The following is a 20004-nucleotide window of genomic DNA, read 5'->3' as shown; positions in this document are numbered from 1 at the left end:
GCCCAAATATAGGAATTCTACTTAGCAAAAAATATCTATAGGAATAAAGAAGATCCCAAAAGCTAAAAATCCAATATTGTGTATCAAATTGGATTATTACAAGAGATGTAGGTGAAATACTTTAAATACATAATAGAGGTAAGAGAAGAAAAAATGACTTTAGCTATAATTCAGGAAAGATCACTCTTGACATTTTTAGTTGTTTGTTTGTTTTTAGCCAAACAAAACCTGGTTGCAAAATAGCTGAACAGTGATTTGATTATAGAGCAGGCTACTTCTCAGCCTGGGACTAACACTGACCTCCACCTCTGTTGCCTCCCCACTACCTGCACTGAAGAGCTACATCAAGGCAGCTCACTCTATTGCTTAATAACCACATTTTTGTGTGTGCAAAATTTCCCAAATCATATTATAAAATGACTGTAATTTCTTTTTTGTTATTTACTTTTTACCATCACTTAAACCTATTTCCTCTTGTCCTTGTTGATATTGGCATATAGAAGGCCATATTGCTCCATTTATTTAACTTTCACATATCTCAAAGTACTTCATAGTAATTGATTATATACCACTGTATATAATAAACAATAAAACCAATTTTTAAAATGCTTCTAGCAGATTGCTATTCTGCTTTAATCTCAGTAAAAAGGCACACCTATGTCAGGCCTAACTCATTTCTGTTGGCCTTGTAATAACATATAATAAAATAAAATAAATACACTAAAATAAAAATTAAAAATGGTAGTGATTAAAAGTTTAGCTTACTGTTAATGCAGTTTCATATTCCTCAGCAGCTAAGTGTGCTAAGCCCAAGTAGTAAGAGGCTTCCCCTTCCATCTTTTTGTCACTTCCTGAAGTGAAGATGTAAAAAAATTACCAAGCATTCAAGAAATTGATTTACTACAACAAACAGAATCCTTGCTTTTCAAGACAGTAGAAAATTATTATTTTTTAAAGTATGCAGTTTTATCAATAATCCCCATAACCTAGCTGTATACTGAAAAAAAAGGCTGATGTAAACACAATTTACCTGGATCATAGATATTAGAGTAAGATGCATTAACAATATAATTATATACCTCGTACGTGACATACCTCATACCATTTGGCAAATATACAACTTGTTTATATTTAGTTTATAAAGGGGCTTCCCCTTATAAACACAGCCTAATATTATCATGTTGACATTCATGTATAATTTTTATACTAGTCCAACATGTAAAGGCATACAGTCATCTAGCATAGCTGCTACTACATACATAAAACAACTGATAATGGATAACAACCTTAAATGGTGCACAAACATTCATACTCAATCACATGGACTGACATTCAGCTAAGTTTCTAACTGCAGATAATTAGCAAATTAATGAATTTTTATTTTGATTATGTTCTGTTTAAGAGCTATTGATTAAAGCATAGGTGAGAGTAACCGACAGCTTAGTTTCCTGGTAGAAAATTCCATGTATATTTTGAAATCCACACATTTTTCTTTACTAATCACTGGTAATGCTTTTCATCATCTTTTTTTTTTTTTTTTGCAAGAAAGTTAGTCTTTCTAATTCCTGCGGTATCTTACTAATTTTATTTCAGGAATTAACCACTGCTTTCCAAAAGCAAAATGTGTGAAGATATAACGTGGTTCAACATGACATACCTCATACCATTTGGCAAACATATAACTTGCTTATATTTAGTGTATTAAATATAACATTGGCTTCCAATGTGACTAACTCCTAGCTAATGCAAACGCTGAGTGATCTAACCTTTGCTTTTGGTCTTTGGAAAGTAAGTGATATGGTTTTGATGTTTGTCCTCTCCAAATCTCACGTAGAAATGTGATCCCCAATGTTGGAAGTGGTGCCTGTGGAAGGAAGGTGTCTGTCATGGGGGCAGATCCCTCATGAATGTCTTGGTGCCATCCTCATGGTAACGAGTGAGCTCTTGCTCTATTAGTCTACATGACAGCTGATTGCTTTAAAGAGCCTACCATCCCTCTTGCTCCTTCTCTCGCCACATGACATGCCTGCTCCCCTTTGCCTTCTGCCATGATTGGAAGCTTCCTGAAGCCCTCACCAGAAGGATATGCTGGCACCATGCTTGTACAGTCTGTGGAGTTTTGAGTTAAAAAAAAAATCTTTTCTTTATAAATTACCCACTCTCAGATATTCCTTTATAGAAACGCAAAATAGGTGAATACAGGAAGTATCATTAGATTTCTGAGCTCTACATTCCAACCATGAAGGATGTCAGCAGGAACAATATTTCATGCAGCATTCACTCACACCACTCACCAAATAACCACTGCTGATGCAGCGGCTCTTTGAAGACTTCAAGGAAATAGGATGGCAAATGCCAGTGACAGTGTTTTTTCTTCTTTAGCTATTTCCCTGATTGCAGAGAATTATCCCTTCAAGATCTCATTTTAGCAGAGTTGATGATGCCAGTGATCCAGTAAGGGGAATTTTAACTCTTAAAATTCAGCTGGGCCCTAACTTTTTCTCTGGTATAGGATTATGGGTTCTGGGGCTAGTGAAGGGAAAGACAGAATAGAAGAAAGAGGCTATGACAGGAAGCTACTTATTAGAGAGTTAAAAGTTGGCTGTATGTGGTATGTATTTTCTGTGTCAAGTGGTGTAACTGTGTTAAAGCACTAGCAACTGGCTGGGCTGATATAGCACCATCATCTGCATCTAATTTTATGTAAGTGGAAGCTCAGCAAAGAGGAGAAAGGAAGGAAAACATCTATTGCTACTGATACAGTTCGGAAACACCAAATATTAGTTTTTAAATAATATTTAAACATGAGAACTTTTCTTATTCACTAATAGAGACAAAGTTAAGATAAAGTGAAAGCAATAACATAACAGAGAAAAATGTCGGTAAGAATAGGATTAACAACAACCAAAAAGAAAAGGTTAGGTCTAAAATCTTGGCACTACTAAAATTGAGTGACACATCAAAACTGATGTTTTAGAGGACAGAGACATAAAGAGAGAGAAAATAAATAATAAAGAATAATTATGTAAGGTGTATGCTAACAAGTGTTCTAGGGGGAAAATAGAGCAGGGTAAGGGGAATTGGGAGAGCCAAGTGGGGGTCCAGAGGACAAAACAGGTTTCAATATTAAATATGGTTATCAGAGTAGACTCCATTGAAAAGGTGGTATTCACAACAATGTGAAATTAAAAATACATAATAGAATTAAATTTGGGAAACTTGCATCTATGTGGAAATTAAAGATGCTCCTAAATGAACAGTGGGTCAAAGAAGATCACAAGGTAAACCAAAAAATATTCTGAAATGGATGAAAATGGAAACACAACAAACCAAAATTTGTGGGATAAAACTAATATGTGCATAGAGGGAAATTTATAGCTATAAATATCTATATTTAAAAATAAGAAAGTCCTTTCCATCTTATAAAACTAGCAAAAGAGGATACAACTACATTCAAATCAAACAGAGGGAAGGAAATAGGAAAGACTTGAGTGGAAATGAATAAAATAAAGAATAGAAAACCCATAGTGAAAATCAACACAACAAAAAATGATTCTTTGAAAAAGTCAACAAAATTAACAAACGTTTAGCTAGACCAAAAAAGAAAAGGAAAAGAAGAAATCCTTAAATTATTAAAATCAAGAATGAAAAAAGGTAAATAACTACAGACCTTACAGAAATAAAAAAGATTATAAGAGAATTTTGTGGACAATTACAAACTAACAAGTTAGATAAACTAGATGAAATAGACAAATTCCTGGAAAGACACAAACTACTGAAATTGACTCAAGAAGAAATCAAAACTCTGAATAAATTCATAATAAGTAAAGTAACTGAATTAGTAATTTAAAAACTTCTCTGAAGAAAAGGCTACTCAGGCACAGATGACTTCACTGGAGAATTTTTAAAAAATATTTTAAGAATTAACATCAATCTTTTACAAACTTTTTAAGCAATTAAGAGAAAATACCTCCCAAATCATTCTGAGGCCAGTATCATTTTGACATCAAACCAAAGACATTACAAGAAAAGAAAACTATAAACTCTTGTCCCCTATGAACATAGACACAAAAATCCTTAACAAAATTACTAGCAAAGCAAAATCAGTACCATATAAGAAGGATTATACACCACGATCAAGTGGAATTTAGCCCAGCGATGCAAGGTTGATTCAACATATGCCAACCAATCAGTATAATATACCATATTAATAGCATAAAAGACAAAATCATATGACCTTCTCAATGGAGGTAGAAAAAAAGCATTTTGCAAAATCCAACCCCATTTCATGTTAAAAACCCTCAACAAACTTGAAATAGAAGGGAATTTTCTCAACGTAGTAAAGAGCATCTACAAAAAACCCTCAGCAACCTTGGAATAGAAGGGAATTTTCTCAACGTAGTAAGCAGCATCTACAAAAAACCCTCAGTAAATATACTTCTGTTTAAAACTGTTTCACTAGAGGTTCTAGTCAGATAAATTAGGCAAGAAAAAGATAAGGCACAAAGATAGAAAGGAAGCAGCAAAACTTTATTTGCAGATACCATAGTCTTATATACAGAAAATCCTAAAGAATCCATAACAAACTATCAAAGCTAATACATGAGTTTAACAAGGTTGAAAGCTATAAGATCAATATAGAAAAGTCAGTTTTATTTCTACGTACAGGTTATGAACAATCTGAAAATGAAATTAAGAAACAATTCCATTTGCAATAGCATCAAAAGAATAAAATATTAAAAATAAATTTAACAAAAGAAGGCAGTACATGTACACTGACAACTATAAAGAATATTTAAGTAAATGGACAGATAGCCCATATTCATGGATTGAAAAACTTAGTGTTAAGACGGCAATATTCCCCAAATTGATTGACACATTCAATGCAATTCCTATCAAAATTCTAGCTCCCCTTTCTGCAGAAATTGACAAGCTGATCCTAAAATTCACATGGAAATGCAAGTGATGAAAACAACCAAAGCAAACTTGAAAAAGAGCAATATTACAACACACATTTCCCAATTTCAAAACTTACTACAAAACTAGAGTAATAAAATCTATGTATTCTTGTAATTGTAAGTTAGACAAGAGAGATCAAGGCAATAGAATTGAGAATCCAGAAACAATCTTCACATTTATGGTCAAATGATTTTATATGGGGTGTCATTACAATGTATTGAGAAAAGAATAATGTTTTCAACAAGTATTACTAGTACAATTGGATATCCACTTTCAAAATATGAAGATGTACCCTCCTCACACCACATTTGCGCGTGCACACACACACACACACATACCTGAAAATAGATCATAAGCTTAAATATAGTTAAAACTATAAAACTCTTAAAGCGTAGGAGTAAATCACTGTGACCTTGTATTGGTCAAAGCCTTCTTAGTGATGATATCACAAGCAAGAACAGCAAAAGAAAAACTAGATGAACTGAACTTTATCAAAATTAAAAATTTGTACTTCAATGAATACCATCAGAAAGTGAAAATAACACCCACAGAACAGGAGAAAATATTTTCAAATCATATATTTGATGAAAGACTGGTACATAACATATACAAGGAATTCTTAAAACTCAATAATAAAAAAAAATTTAAACCGGGCAAAGAATCTGAATAAAAATGTCTGCAGAGAAGATATCCAAATGGCCAAGAAGCACATGAAAATAAATGCTCAATGTTACTGGCCAACAGGGAAATGCAAATCAAATCCACAGTGAGATACTACATTACACCTACTAGGATGAGTATAATGAAGAAGATAAAAGTAACAAGTGCTGGTGAGGAAGTGGCTAAACTGAAACCCTCACATATTACTAGTGGAAATGTCAAATGGTGAAGCCACTTTGGAAAACTGGCAGCTCCTCAATAAGTTGAACACAGTTTTCATATAATCCAGTGATGCCACTCCTAAGCATACAATCAAGATCTTTGAAAAGTTGTACACAAATGTTCATTCTAGCATTATTCATAATAGGCAAAAGGTGGAAACAACTCATATGTCCATCAACTGATAAATGAATAAAGAAAATGTGGTATAACCGTGCAATGGAATGTGATTTGGCCCTATATGATGGATGAACCTTGAAAACATTATGTTAAGTAAAAGGTGTTGGCTGATGCTACATTTGTGCATTACACCAACGTACCCTAACAAAGGAGTTGGCTGACAGTTGGTGCCAGTACCCCTTAAATACTATGTAAACCAATGTGAGGGGCATGTTTTATTTGTGTAATCATCAGCTTGCGCCTTCAGGCTCCCTGATCAAAGTAGGAGACAAGAGTAACAGGATACTTTGTCCCAGAATATTTACCCTTTTTAAGAACTCTGAAAAGTATTGTGCAATCCTTTAACCTATGTACTTTCTTCAAAGAAAAATGTGGGGACAAATATTTATTGGTTTTAAAAGATATTAAAAACTATAACAGCATACAAAGTAAGTCTTCTCTTGCTCTCCTGATCTGATCTTTGGTAAGCAAGAGATGCTTTTTGAAAGAAGACTGCTTGACAGGCTCTGACTGTTGGCAGAGACCCAAAGAACTTTTCTTTCTTTGTGAACTACCTTAAAACTTAGCAAAGTAAACCTAAAGTAACATATCTTTTTCTAATCAATGCATTCCTTTTCATTGAAATTCCATGTAACTTTTCATGTGACTAAAGTTTGCTGCTGCAATTGATCTAAGAGCTAACTATGTGTTTACCCTTTTGGGGGAAGATACTAGACCATTTATACAAAAGTAGTTTATTTAATGAGATACATCTTTCAGGGGGTGATTTCTTGTGAGTATGTTGACTAATATTATTGAAAGAAGTTACAGGGAGACTAAGCTGTTTATTTTTCTCTTTAGTAAATTAAAATCACACCCAGTAAATCAGTCCTGCTCACTCTAAATAAGCCATCTATTATTTAATAAACCAATCAATTAAATATATCCATGAGCTAATACACTTTAGTTCAGGAGCATAACTTTTATCTTTTTCTCCTTCATGAAAAGGCTACTTTATTAATAAATTACTATATGGTAACAAAATATCCTTGCATTTCATAAATTAAAAGCTTATAAGAATATGCTCCAAATTTTTTCTTTGTATTTTATATGTACAGAAATGATACAGTCTATGAAAGACATGAGCAGCTCTCATAGAAGCATTTTCACTGCTTTAAGTGTGCATATACATCACCTGGGTATCTTGCTAACCTGGGGATCCTGCTGCAGTAGGTCTAGGGTGGGACCTGAGACCCTGGCTGTTATAACATACTGAAGCTGCTGGTCTAAAGGCCACATCTGATCTAAAATATATTACAGTCCTATTTTCCTGTTACTAATAACTAAATATATATTTTCCTTGTTACCTGACAATGGGGAATGTGCAAACAATGAAAGGTCTCTAAGACTCCAAGGAATATACAACCACATACACACATGCACATTGCACATACACACGCTTAACTTTTGCAGATGATCTTACCTTCTCACTTTAGGTTCTTTGTTTTACAGCACTACCTCCACTGGATTGTAATTTTGGAGATAAAGCTTTCAAGAAACTAATGGATTTCTTGTTGTCAGCACTAAGGCACCTCCGTTTTACAGTGAAATTTGAAAGTAAATTGATGGCATTTGTCTTTGCATTTCATAGGAAATAATCACCCTAACACTTGACGATTTTTACTTCACTCTTGAGAGAACCAGTGTCTACCCATTAAAGAAAACAATGTGAGAGTGTTCTTTTCCACCCACCTTCTTTGGCTATTTCAGAAGCTTTTATTAGAATTTTGATGGCCTGTTTGTATTCTTTATTTTGCAGCATTTTGTCTGAGAGTAATCTGTAAGTCCTCAGGAGACTCTCACAGGCCAACAAGCTGAGAGAGCGGCCTGTCTCATCCTTCCATATCCGCCCCTGCGTCAATTGATGGAATGCTTCATAATGCTCAGCAGCTTCCAGAAGCTGACCTGAAGAATAAAAGCCATTCATAAGTATAAACCAGAGGTCAGAATGTGTTTTCAGAAATTTTGCATAAATTCTAGCTTTACTATTAAATGCAGAAACACCATGGATTATGGTGAAGGATTTCTAAGGCTGAAGATAAATTAAACTGGGAAAGGAGCTATCTCTAATTGGACCTCAGTTTCAGCATGAATTTTAGATAGACACCTGCAAGAGGGAGGGATGTACTCTGGCTAGTAGAAATTTACTGGGCTTGCATATGTTTAGAGAGGGTGTAAAAGGCCAGCAATGATTATTAATCACCATCATATTGGCTAATATTTCTTTAACATTATGTATGCCATGCATCCTGCTATGTGCTTTGTATGCATTTCTCATTTAATCTTCAAAACAATCCAATGGAGTGGGACTGTTCTGATTTCCTATTACAGAATAGAAAGCCAAAACTTAGTAAGGTTAAGAATTTTGCTCAAGATGGCAAGCCTAGTGCTATAATATCCAGGAAATCTGACTCTAGAGCTGGTACTATCAACCAATATCCTCTACTGCTTTCCCAACAGATGGCAATTTCATCATTCTTTTTTTCTTTTCTTTTCACTCTGTCACTCAGGCTGGAGTGTAATGGTGCAATCACAGTTTACTGCAGCCTTGAACTCCTGAGCTCAAGCGATCCTCCCACCTCAGCCTCCCAATTTCATCATTCTTAAAAAAGAATGCATCCATTATAAACTTCAAATTCAAACATTATGACTCCTTAAACTGCTTCTCAAAGTTTTACTGGACTTTCCAATGAGGTTTTTGTATATTCTATTTCGCTTTGAATAATTAGAATGTAACTAACTGCCGTTTTGGATTTTACCCTATAATAAAATCCAAAATATATCTCCTCCAAGCTAAAACTCTAAATTAGCTGTAAGTAATTTCTTTCCTTAAAATATGAGCAAGCATATTTCTGGAAGAGGAGTCTGTAGCTCCATACAGTGGATTTAATATTTTACTTGTTCCTTTCCTCATGGGAATGCTCACAATATCCTGAAATGTAAATACTCTTTTCTGGTATTGGAGTTACATAATTGGAATTGATACGAAGAACATTTACATCTAGGCACTCCAACCATAGTGGTTAAGAGTGACCGTGGGCTCCAAGCAGATGGCCTGTTCCTATCCCAGCTTTCCCAGCTTTTGTTTAGCCTCAGGCTAATTACTGCCCTCTGTGTGCCTTACTTTATTCTTCTGCAAAATAGGATTACTGTGTAACTTTTCAAGGTACTATTGTGAGAAATGAATTCATGCATGTACAATTATACGTTACAGGGCACCTGCTCAGGAAACACAGCTAATGTGATCAGTTGGTACAGTAATAATATCTTCAGAAACTCCAGCAGGCAAACTGAAATATAGCCACTAATTTATTATGTTTATTAAGTATAACTTACTCTTCCCACAAAAACCAAAAATTAGTTGAGTCCCTATAACAATATTATCATGACATATTAAATTAACCTATGCAGGTTATATTAGACTCAATATCTTTCCTCAAATGAATTTCATTGAATAGTGTTGGTTCGAGCTGCTTCCATGACTATTGCATATAATTTCTTCCTATTTGTTGCATTGAATTTGTTACCAGAATTAGTATTAAAGAATGCACATAGAAATAAGAATAGTATTCTCAAAGAAAAACAACCAGTGGTGGTGGGTAATCAGTAAACAGTCTGTAAAAATTCAGCGGACAGTCCAGGCACAGTGGCTCACACCTATAATCCCAGCACTTTGAGAGGCTGAGGTGGGTAGATCACGATGTCAGGAGTTCAAGACAGCCTGGCCAACATGGTGAAACCCCGTCTCTGCTAAAAATACAAAAAATCAGCTGGCTGTGGTGGTGCACACTTGTAGTCCCAGCTACTCAGGAGGCTGAGGCAGGAGAATCGTTTGAACCCAGGAGGTGGAGATTGCGGTGAGCTGAGATTGTGCCACTGCACTCCAGCCTAGCAACAAAGCAAGATTCCATCTCAAAAAAAAAAAAAAAAAAAAAAAAAGCAAAATTCAGTAGACATGGACAGTCTAAGTCCTTGCTGAGCCATGCAGGGGGGCATGTTAGCGAAGATACATACAGAAAGGGCAATGTGTACTGCAGATTTGTTTATAAATTTATATTATGAAACTTTCATATGATAGGAGACTTCAGGCCATAGGTATGATTTTATACAAGCCTATCTTGTTACATGAACAAGTGTTTATAATAAGTAAATATATTAGGAAACATAAACAAATTTAGAAAGCATTATCGGTGCTATATCTGGGAGGTAGGATTATGGGTAACAGATGGTTTCTTTTCTGATTTTCTGTTTTCTTTTTCTTGATTTTTTTTTCTGTTTGCTTATTAGCATTTCCTAAAGTTTCCATCATCAAAGCATGTTTATTTTGTCGTCAGGATATACAATGAAAGTCATTTAAGAAATAATGCTCAGTCCCTTTTTCACATTGATACAAATACTCAAGGTTGAAGTTCACGGCTCTCATCTATCTTTACTTCTAGCTGACACTTTTTTCTTACCTTCCAGAAAAACAGGCATAATTTTTCATCTCTCCCGTGTAGCACCTCTTACCAGAAACACCTTGCCCCAAATACCCACGACCCTCATTTTTAAAAACTAGAATGGAGCATTGACATATTTGTGTGTTACATTTCCTCTGTATTTCTGCCTATGAAGTATAGCACTGTAGCCCTGGAAAGATGTATACAAGAGTTCCATTTCTTTTTTCATCTAGTGTCCATCTATTCATAAAGTACAGACACGTATTTCTTTTTGGCCATGTAAGTAGGGAAAGGGGGATATAGAATACTGTGAGAAAAACAGATAGTTCCAGAATAGATAGGGATCATAAAGGAAATGAAGCTCTGGGTAACTCAATTAGAATTAGATGCAAATGAGGTATAATGATGTCAATAGCAAATGAGAACTGATATCCATCTCCAAAATTTGATCTATATGGAGGCAGAAAGGGGAGGTGAGGGGAGGGTCAAGTAGGAAAAGAAGAAGTGGAAGAAATCAGGACAAAATGGGAGGTGGGAAGAGTGGAGTGAAGGCTGGGGCTGTGTCTTCATATTCCATATCAGCCAGATGTCCTCTGTGTTACGTTACTGGGTCTTGGGTTGCTATTAGGTATCCTGGATAAGGCTGCCAAAACAGAAGTGAAATGAGGATGATTCTCAGGACAACGGTTTCATCTGGTGCCTTCAGAAGGCAACCTTGGGATGGTTAGAAATAACAGTATTCTTTTCAGTTGAATTTGCTTTTTGCTAGAGCTGCAGGGCTAGTATCAATGTACTACTTAGCTCATGGTTATTGGCCAAAGTTCAGCTATCAGAAGGGTCTGTTTGGAGTCTCCCCTGAGGTAGGAGCTTGAGATGCTTGGGTAAAAGAGAACAGTGACCTACTCTTTCCTGAAGGTCTATTAGGTGCTAGTCAAAATGCAAGACTTTTCTCCCCCCTACACATTAACTTACTGAACATTCCAAAAACTGGTGAAGTATATATGATTGTTGCTTTTTCACTAAACAGGAAACTGAGACTCACGAAGTTTATATGACTCAACTATATGCCCCAGACTTATCATAAGTGATGATTAGGATTTAAACCCAAGGTCACCAAAAGCCCACACAACTGGTTCCACCAAATCAGATACTAGTCAACAAATAAAGAGCCAGGAAACTTAGGTGGAGTGAGTTAAATTCTCTGGCCATGAATCTCTTATGTTAAAAATGATGACCAAATTTGCATGATTCCTAGTCTCTTCCAGTTCTATAATTCTCCGACTTTGATCAGGCCATCATAGGTCACCTCTAAGAAAAGCACAGATGTGAGCCCCTGATGTGCTTCTGATCTGTCTTACTGAAGAAGTGGTTGTATAACCAGCTATTTCTGAATTCCCTGCTCTCTTCTAAGCCATGCAGTGACATCTGTAGGGGGCTCTGGAATTCCGTGGGTACCCTAGACTCGGGTACCTGTGGCCTCATCTCACTATTCATGGTTTCACTTCCCCCGGCTTCACCATTTTCCCACAGATGAGGTCAGTGGGGTCCTGATTAGCACTATTTTAAATGGAGGTCCCTACTACACAGAAGCAGTTTTCCAGTCCTTCTCATATGTAGGGATTCATTTCTAAAAGCATTTGGTGGCAGTAAATAAGTCAGCAAGAAAATAAGCCAGCAAAGATTTGATCCAAATGACCACAAGCACACAAATGACTTATCTGCAATTTCTAAAGGCTGGCCAGAATTTAAAGTATATATTATGATATAGTAGAATATTTGATTTAAAAATATTAAAAGATATGCCCATGCTATGAAGAGAGCGTAATAATTTAAATATGCAAGCATTTCCCTTTAAGCATGATTAACAGTGATATGATTTCCATCCAATGTCTATTTCCAACTGTGAATTGGATTTTTAAAATCATCTTGTTTTCTGAGTAATCGTTCTGATATTAATTAAGACTAGACATTTATAAAGATATAATGCATACTGCTTTTAGATGAAAATTTTAAATTCAATTTACCTGAGAGAAATATTATAAAAGACCTCAATATAGTGATTGAGGTCTTTTATAATATTTATATAAATATCAATGTAGATAATGAATCAGATTTTCTCACATGGCTCATAGCATTCCTTTATAACTTCTACAAAGTGTTCATATTTAGTCTACCTTTTGGTACCAAATAAACTTTAACACAACAGGATCTAGAAATCTCACTTGGTTCTGATGTCAATCTTTTAGAAGGACAAGAACAAGTGTTTAAGTGTCCAAGGTCCTTCCTCCTCTGGAATTATCAAGTGTTGACATTATTTTCCATCAAGGAATAGGGACAACAAAAAGAGAAATAATTTTACCAATGTATCACAAATATAAAAGTTCACAGAAAACAGGACAGAAAAGAAGGCCTGGGGACTATTCACAGGTATTAAAGTCTTGGTAGGGGAAAGTGAGTTTTATCATGGTGCACCAGGAATCACCCGCAAATCTTCATCATCACTATGAGTAACCAGGTCACAGTGGTAACCACAGTAAGGAAGACACACTAACTGCTGAATTAAAGGCCTGCATGCATGGCTCTATAGCAAGCAAAAGTCCAGACAGTCCACCAACATTTCATGTGAACCAGGGAAGAAAATAGAGCCAAAATGTTTTGTTGGAGAGGCTGGGGATGGCCCTCCACAAATACCCTAAGTAGTCAATTTATTTCAGTAATATGAAGTAGGATCAGAAAACACATCTTAGGAGAACACTGTGAACAACTGCATTAAACAAGAGTATCTAGGTATGAATAGAAGTAGCCTAAACCTAGTTTTGTTTTGTTCATCAATTATATGACATCTACATAAACAATGAGGAGCTTGGCATGCATTCATAGTTTTTCAACTAAAGGAACGAGCACTCAAAATAAAACTACTACAAGGGAGTTTTACTTTATCTAAAGCCCACACAGACAAGAAATCCATCCATTTATTTAAAAATACAAACAAAACCCAAACAATGTTGTAAACTGCAAAATGCTTGGTAGGATGTTAAGACAAACACGATGTAGAGAAAATAAGATTTTATATAGTTGGGTATTATCCAAATTGTTGCTTACCCTCTTCCCTGCACAACATCTCTGAAAGTTTATAGATATTTGTTGTATCACAGCAGATGTCTAGAACAAATATTAAGCAAAGGAGAATGTATATGATCTCTCCCATTTTAGTTTTTTTTTAAAGTAGGAAGATTGACTAGATATTAACACAAATGGGTTTAAATGTGAAGCTGCCATAAAAGCAGGAACATAAATGTAATTCTCCCAGCCGCTATTTTGATGCACATTTTTGATTCCATGAATATTTTATGAAATGGCCCAAACTAAAGCCATATAACATTCCTGCATTACTGATGCTTGCGCCCGTAAGCTACGAACATTAGAGGCATGATTGAGTGCATTAAAATGAACTCATTCAGCAGTGCATTGATTACTTGAAGGGGGAGGGAACCAAAAAAAGAAAAAAAGGAAAAAAAGAAGTTGCTCCACTTAAGAAAACAGCATACAAATCTAAAGTTTGCAACACAATAAGGGCAAAAACAAGTTTACATAAAATAATATGCCATAAATCCAGCATGACTCTGTCCAGATCTGACATTAATTAGACAAGGTGTTAATTATGTCCAAAGATGGCTGCTGGTATTGTTCAGGTAATTTAAAATGTCACAATCTCTAAGACGCATAGACTGGTCTGTTTTAGCTCCATGCATCAGCAATTCTGAAAATAGGTAATTATTTCCTTTTCTATCGACTTGTACATTTGCCAGTAAAAACAATGCTGCAGAAACAATTGCATGAAAATAATTTGACAGATCCATAAGACCTGTTTCTTCAGCAGCACTGGTATAAGTCTTAAGCATATTTAGTTCGAAATTGTGCACATTTGCTGAAGACTTTAGGGAAATATTCCACTTTAGTTTAAAACAACAACCTAAAGGAACAATAAAGCTTTACGTGTATTATATTACATTTTAATCTGGAGCTACTGGACATCTTTGGTGCAACTTACCATTCTGTACAACAGAGAGAGAAAATCTGCTAGAAGCAATGTTGAACAGTAGCAAAAAGAGAAAAATGTTATTGCCCCTTTGTAAAAACAAAAGACACTGCTTTCCATTTCGGCTTAACTGCATGAACAATTTATATTATCTTAAGGTTTCTACATTCAATTATGATAATTATAACAGCACTACAAATGCTGAAATAGTTAAGGGTTTGCCACACTTCCAGCGGAAACTATCACTTTCAAGGGTTTATCTCCTGTCACAAGAGATTTGTTGTGCACTATAACCCGCTGCACACCATTGCAAAATGGAACGCTGGAAAACAAAGATTTTGTTCGGTAACTCAATAGCATCCCTAATAAACTGAGAAGAAAATGTGCCCATAACTTTTGAGTACCTACTTTTAGATATTTAGAAGAAATGTAAGATGCTAGTTTAAAAACGGAATCATCTCTTTATCATTAGGAGTGCTGATTTCAAGTGGACATTATAGGAATGCTACCACACACCAGTTAAAGAGTATCAGTCATATTGACCAGACAATGAAAACAATCCCATGTAGACAGGTTTGGGAGAACCTCATCCAGGGTTTCATTACTGATGCTGGAAATAAAAGTTCACTTTTTTTAAATCCAGAAATTTGCCTGGATCTCCAAAATATTCTGGAGGAAGTGTTATTAATTGTTGCTGTTTATGATTTTAGATAGCTGAATTGTGGCCAGTGAACAAGTCTGGCTGCTCTTGGTCAATAAACCTCCAACAGTTGGTTTCAATCTAAGTTTTGTGATTTCTAAAGATTAAATATTAGGCAGCTTACTCTTAAAAGAGCATAACTGGAGGTATCAAAATTACTCAAAAATTTATTTTAAAAAAGTAACACGTGTATAATGTATAAAAAGCAAAGAATTAATATCAGCCATTATGAACCTTGTATTGTTGGTAGAGTTGACTACTTTCCTTATATAATAAATAGTTTTACTTTAATGTTCCCATCTTATCTTAAAATACTAAGTAAAAAGTGTCGATAGGTATAAACATCTGAGGAGAAATAAAGTTAATATTGACATTAGATCAACTATTGAATTAGATTTGCACAGGCCTTAATCAGTAATGTAATTTTTACTTGAATTACATATTGCTCATGATTTTATATAAACCACATTCAATTTGATTTCTATATGTTTATGTGAGCAAAGAGAAACGTGTGGAAACATCTATGCCAAAGTATCAGTATTGATTATTGAAGATGGTGATGAGGAAAGTGAGGAGAGTTAACTTTTCGCCTCCACTTCTATGTTTTGATGGATGACTAACGTGTTATTTTGGATATTATGACAAAATGCAAAAAACTGAAAATAAGATATTTCGATGAGCATGGAGAGAAATAATGTTAGTTGAACTTCTACTATGTGCCAGGCATGACAGTAGCGGCTGCTGCTCTTTCTCTGTGTGTGTGTGTGTGTATGTGTATGTGTGTCTGTCTGTGTATAACCTTACTTCACTCACCTTCAGGTGTTAGTATCTTTTTGAGATGAGGAAACTGAGCCTCAGGAATTGTCTTGCCTAAAATCACATACTCAGTAGGTGGCGAACCAATGTCCAAAGCCCACTGTGGCTTTACTTCTTCAGGGTCACTCCCCTTTTTAGAAAATGGGTCAAATATTTAACTTCAAAGCCAGAGACCAAGTTTTGGCCATCTTCCCCAGTGATATCATTGGACCATTCACACACTGCTTCTGAGCTTCCTTTCCTTAAGAATTCTGAAGCATGGACAACTATGCCAAGCTCCAGATGTGGTTGCAACGGGTGCGGAAACAATTGTCAGCACCTTGCTCAGTGCCTGGTGCTTCACAGACATCCAGTAACTTTCCACGTGGAGTTATCTAGTTTCTTTCTTTTTTTTCAAGTTTGCAATTTGTTGTGAATCTGGATGGGTCTTTTATAGGGAATACCTTAAAAGTTAAATGTTATGGAATAATATCACTTTTTCAGATTAAATGCCAGCTGAGGCACTAATCGGAAACAGCACACTTCATCCAACTCTAACACAATACATAATCCTTACACTCCTGGTCAGTTGTGCCTCTGAAGAGAGATTTTAGGGGCAGTGCCTCTTCTTAGACAGAGGAAATACTGCCTCCTGAACAGTTTATTCAGTGTAGCAAGAACTGTGGGCTCGGTGCCACTGTTCAAGACCTCCTTGCAAAGCTTTGAAAAAAGAAAAACCTGCTGCAGAGCAGGCACCTTTGAATGAGGCTTCCTCTCAGTGCTACTCGTTAAGCAGTAAATAATTAAAACACCCTGAAAAAGACAGGTAAAATACAAGCAGCAATGTCAGTATCACAGACATGAAAGAGAAGAGGAAGAAAATGAATTGAAAAAAAAAGAAGCAATGAAATAATTCATTTGAAGCTCTAATAAAGTTTCATTTGCAGTCTTGTTTAAAGATATATCAGACTTTAGGGATGTAACCTAATTACATTTTTATTCTAAATTCCATTCAAAGATCTTGGACTTTGATTCTTTAACATAGATCAAACACGGTATAATTTTCTTGTGGCTATCAATACTTAAAAAGGATCTCTTCATTAAATACTATAAGGTCTTATGAACATGTACACATAGTAGATGAAGAATAAACTGACATGCCCCAAAAAGTGACAATTAATTTATGTAGAAATAGGAATGCTAATCCACTTCTTTAAGAAAGTTTTTAACTATCAAGTTCACTTTCATTCAAGTATAAAGTGACTCAGTTTCTACACTGGTCTAGTCGGATGCACCTTCGAAATGTTTACTAGGGCTGGCTTTCTAAATCCATTCTTGGAATTTACTCTGAAAAATGAAGTGTGCACATAGTGGCAGCGGGAAGTAGCCTCAAAATCACACAGACATTAAAGAGGAGGTGCTTTCAAGAGACCTGCAGTTTGAGTGTTAGTGAAGGGTATATTACAATCATCAATGCTTTACACTTAGGAACTAGTTTGATTGGCTTTATTCCATGTTGTTACTAGGAAGTCGGAATGCAATAATGTGTTTGCTCTTCCAGGGAATCTTTTTGGGAAAACTTCCTCCAGAGGGACTTTTAAGATGCAAATTTGGGAGCAGTTTACAAATGGGGGAAATGAACAAGTAGGATTTCTTTTTTGACTCTGAAGAGGAAAAATGCTCCCAATGAACTTGCTTAGTTGTACAAAAGATGTAACGAGAAGGGAAAGTACACTAGGATTTAAACACCCAGATAGAGAAACCTACAGAGAGCTTTGGTCATGACTCAGCAGTAGCCATTGGGAGTTCCTGCTGGAGTTTTTGTTTGTTTGTGTTTTAATTTAATAAGATGTCCTTTATTAGTTTATGCCATTCTCTCTTGCAACACCCTGGACACAAAGGAGGCTTTATTGTTAAAAATTTTTAAATATGATAGTAATTTTAAATAGAAAATAAGTTATTTAAAACCAAAAATAACCATATTATGCTTGTCAAAATCTATTCATAGCAAACAAAGATGTTATCATCTCACTATTTTTGGTTCATGGATACAATACCAGATTAAGAAAGGCAGAAGAAAATTTTCACATTCACTCTATTTAGGGTGACCAGCTCAAGTTTACCCAGGGCTTTCCTGGATCTGGAATCCCCTCAGTCCCAGGCAAATTAGGGTGACACTACCCTACAACTGACCCAAAATAACAAAAGATTTTGAAACTGTAATGCAATAAAGCAAACAAAAAAAGGATATTTAGCAAAAATACAAGTTTAGTTATTTTTAGGGCAAAAAATATTGGCATGAATTAAACAATATAGGAAAAATCTTAAGTATCACTGACAACACCATTAATCACTGAAAATGTACTTATTTTGGTCAAGTTTCATTCTAGTCTATAATATATCCATGCATAATTTTTACACAGTGTAAAGGACTGAATACAATTTTTCTACATATCTAGATTATTTTATTAGAATGACATTCCATATTATTTATTTTCATAATCACATTTTAAAAGGCTGTGCAATATTTTTTTGGGGGGGATATACACTTTAATCATCTGTCTACTATTTAGATTACTTCTTTAATGTTTTTAACTATCTTAACATTTTTAGAACTGGAATTGATAGATAAGGGAGTGTGGCAAATTTTATGATTGTTAGGTTGGTGCAAAAGTAATTGCAGTTCTTCCATTAAAAGTAATGGTAAAAATTGCACTTACTTTTGCACTAACCTAAAACCATTTACCATATTACTTTCCAAAACCATTTAAATGATTCACATCATCATGAGCACCAACACACATGTGTTACTTTAAGAAATCATGATTACTTTTTTGTCCCTATTATAACAAGTGTTAAATGGTTCTTTACAATTATTCAATTTGATTTTTAGGAAGTCGATTATTTTTCTATGTATTCATTACTTACCATATTTCATCTTTGGTGAATTTTCTGTATTTTTGCCATTACATTATAGTTGCCGACATTTTTCTTACCAATTGATGGATACATAAAAAAATAGTTACTAAATCTGTATTATATATAATGCATATAAAGTTAATTTTTCTCTTTTTCCCTACCTCCTGCCCTATATCTGAATACTGACACTGTCTCCTCTGCTGTAATGTCTGATAATCATCCTTTCTTTCAATTTATTCAGCCATATACCAACTCACTCTCTTCACCAGTCTGAATGACTCCTGTATCTTCCTTCTGCTTTTCATTTCCTCTGTTGTAGGTTACATCACCCACATTTGCTGAACAGCCTAATTCGTATGACAAAAAAAACCTGTTATAAATCCGGCCAATCCTGTCTCTTCCCACTGACTCAATTTGCTGATCTTTTTCTCTTCAACTTTGCTCTCCACATCTATTAACCTTCATGGATTTAGTTTTCTTTAAAAACCATCCTTTATAATGTGTAATCTGAATAGGCTAAAATGATATCAAGGATTAAGTAATGAGGGAGTTATATGCTGGACCCACTGATAGAATGGGATACTCACTGAACATGACATGGGAAGCGTGGGCTAGGGTAGGGCTGAGGAGAGAAGGCCTGATAAAGGCAAATAGCCAGAACTGTTGGCAAATGGAAGAGGACATTAAAAGGGAGATATCTTTTTTTATTTATAATTTTGCCTGGGCGACTCCTATTTCAGAAGCCTTTTCTTATCATATTTTTAATAAAATAAATCAAGAACAAAAACCCAGAAGGTCGACTTTGTAAGTTCTCTGCTGAGCAAATCCTTGCATAAGGAGATGGTGTTGGGTAGTGGAAAAAACACTGAATCTAAGATCTAAAGACACAGGTTTCCGTCCTGGCTCTGACATGTTTTAGTTGTCATTTAATTTTATTCAGCCTTAAAAAAGAAGAGAATTTTGCAATATGTGACTTGGATGAACCTTAGGACATAATACTAAATGAAATAAGCCAGTCACAGAAGGACAAATACTTCACGATTCCACTTATTTGA

At 35.1% G+C, this 20004-nt stretch overlaps 1 protein-coding gene across 1 annotated transcript in view; it reads right to left on the bottom strand.

Annotated features, from left to right (window-relative positions):
* TTC29 (tetratricopeptide repeat domain 29) overlaps positions 1–20004 on the bottom strand; it is a 264021-nt gene that overhangs the window by 188844 nt on the left and 55173 nt on the right. Inside the window, 2 exon segments of the mRNA XM_023226242.1 lie at positions 766–851; positions 7750–7962. Of these exon segments, the coding sequence (XP_023082010.1) occupies positions 766–851; positions 7750–7962 (299 nt within the window).

This window comes from Piliocolobus tephrosceles, chromosome 3 (assembly GCF_002776525.5).
Source record: "Piliocolobus tephrosceles isolate RC106 chromosome 3, ASM277652v3, whole genome shotgun sequence".
Classification (NCBI taxonomy): domain Eukaryota; kingdom Metazoa; phylum Chordata; class Mammalia; order Primates; family Cercopithecidae; genus Piliocolobus; species Piliocolobus tephrosceles.
Note: the sequence above shows the minus strand (reverse complement) of the source record. Positions and strands in the feature narration are given on the sequence as shown.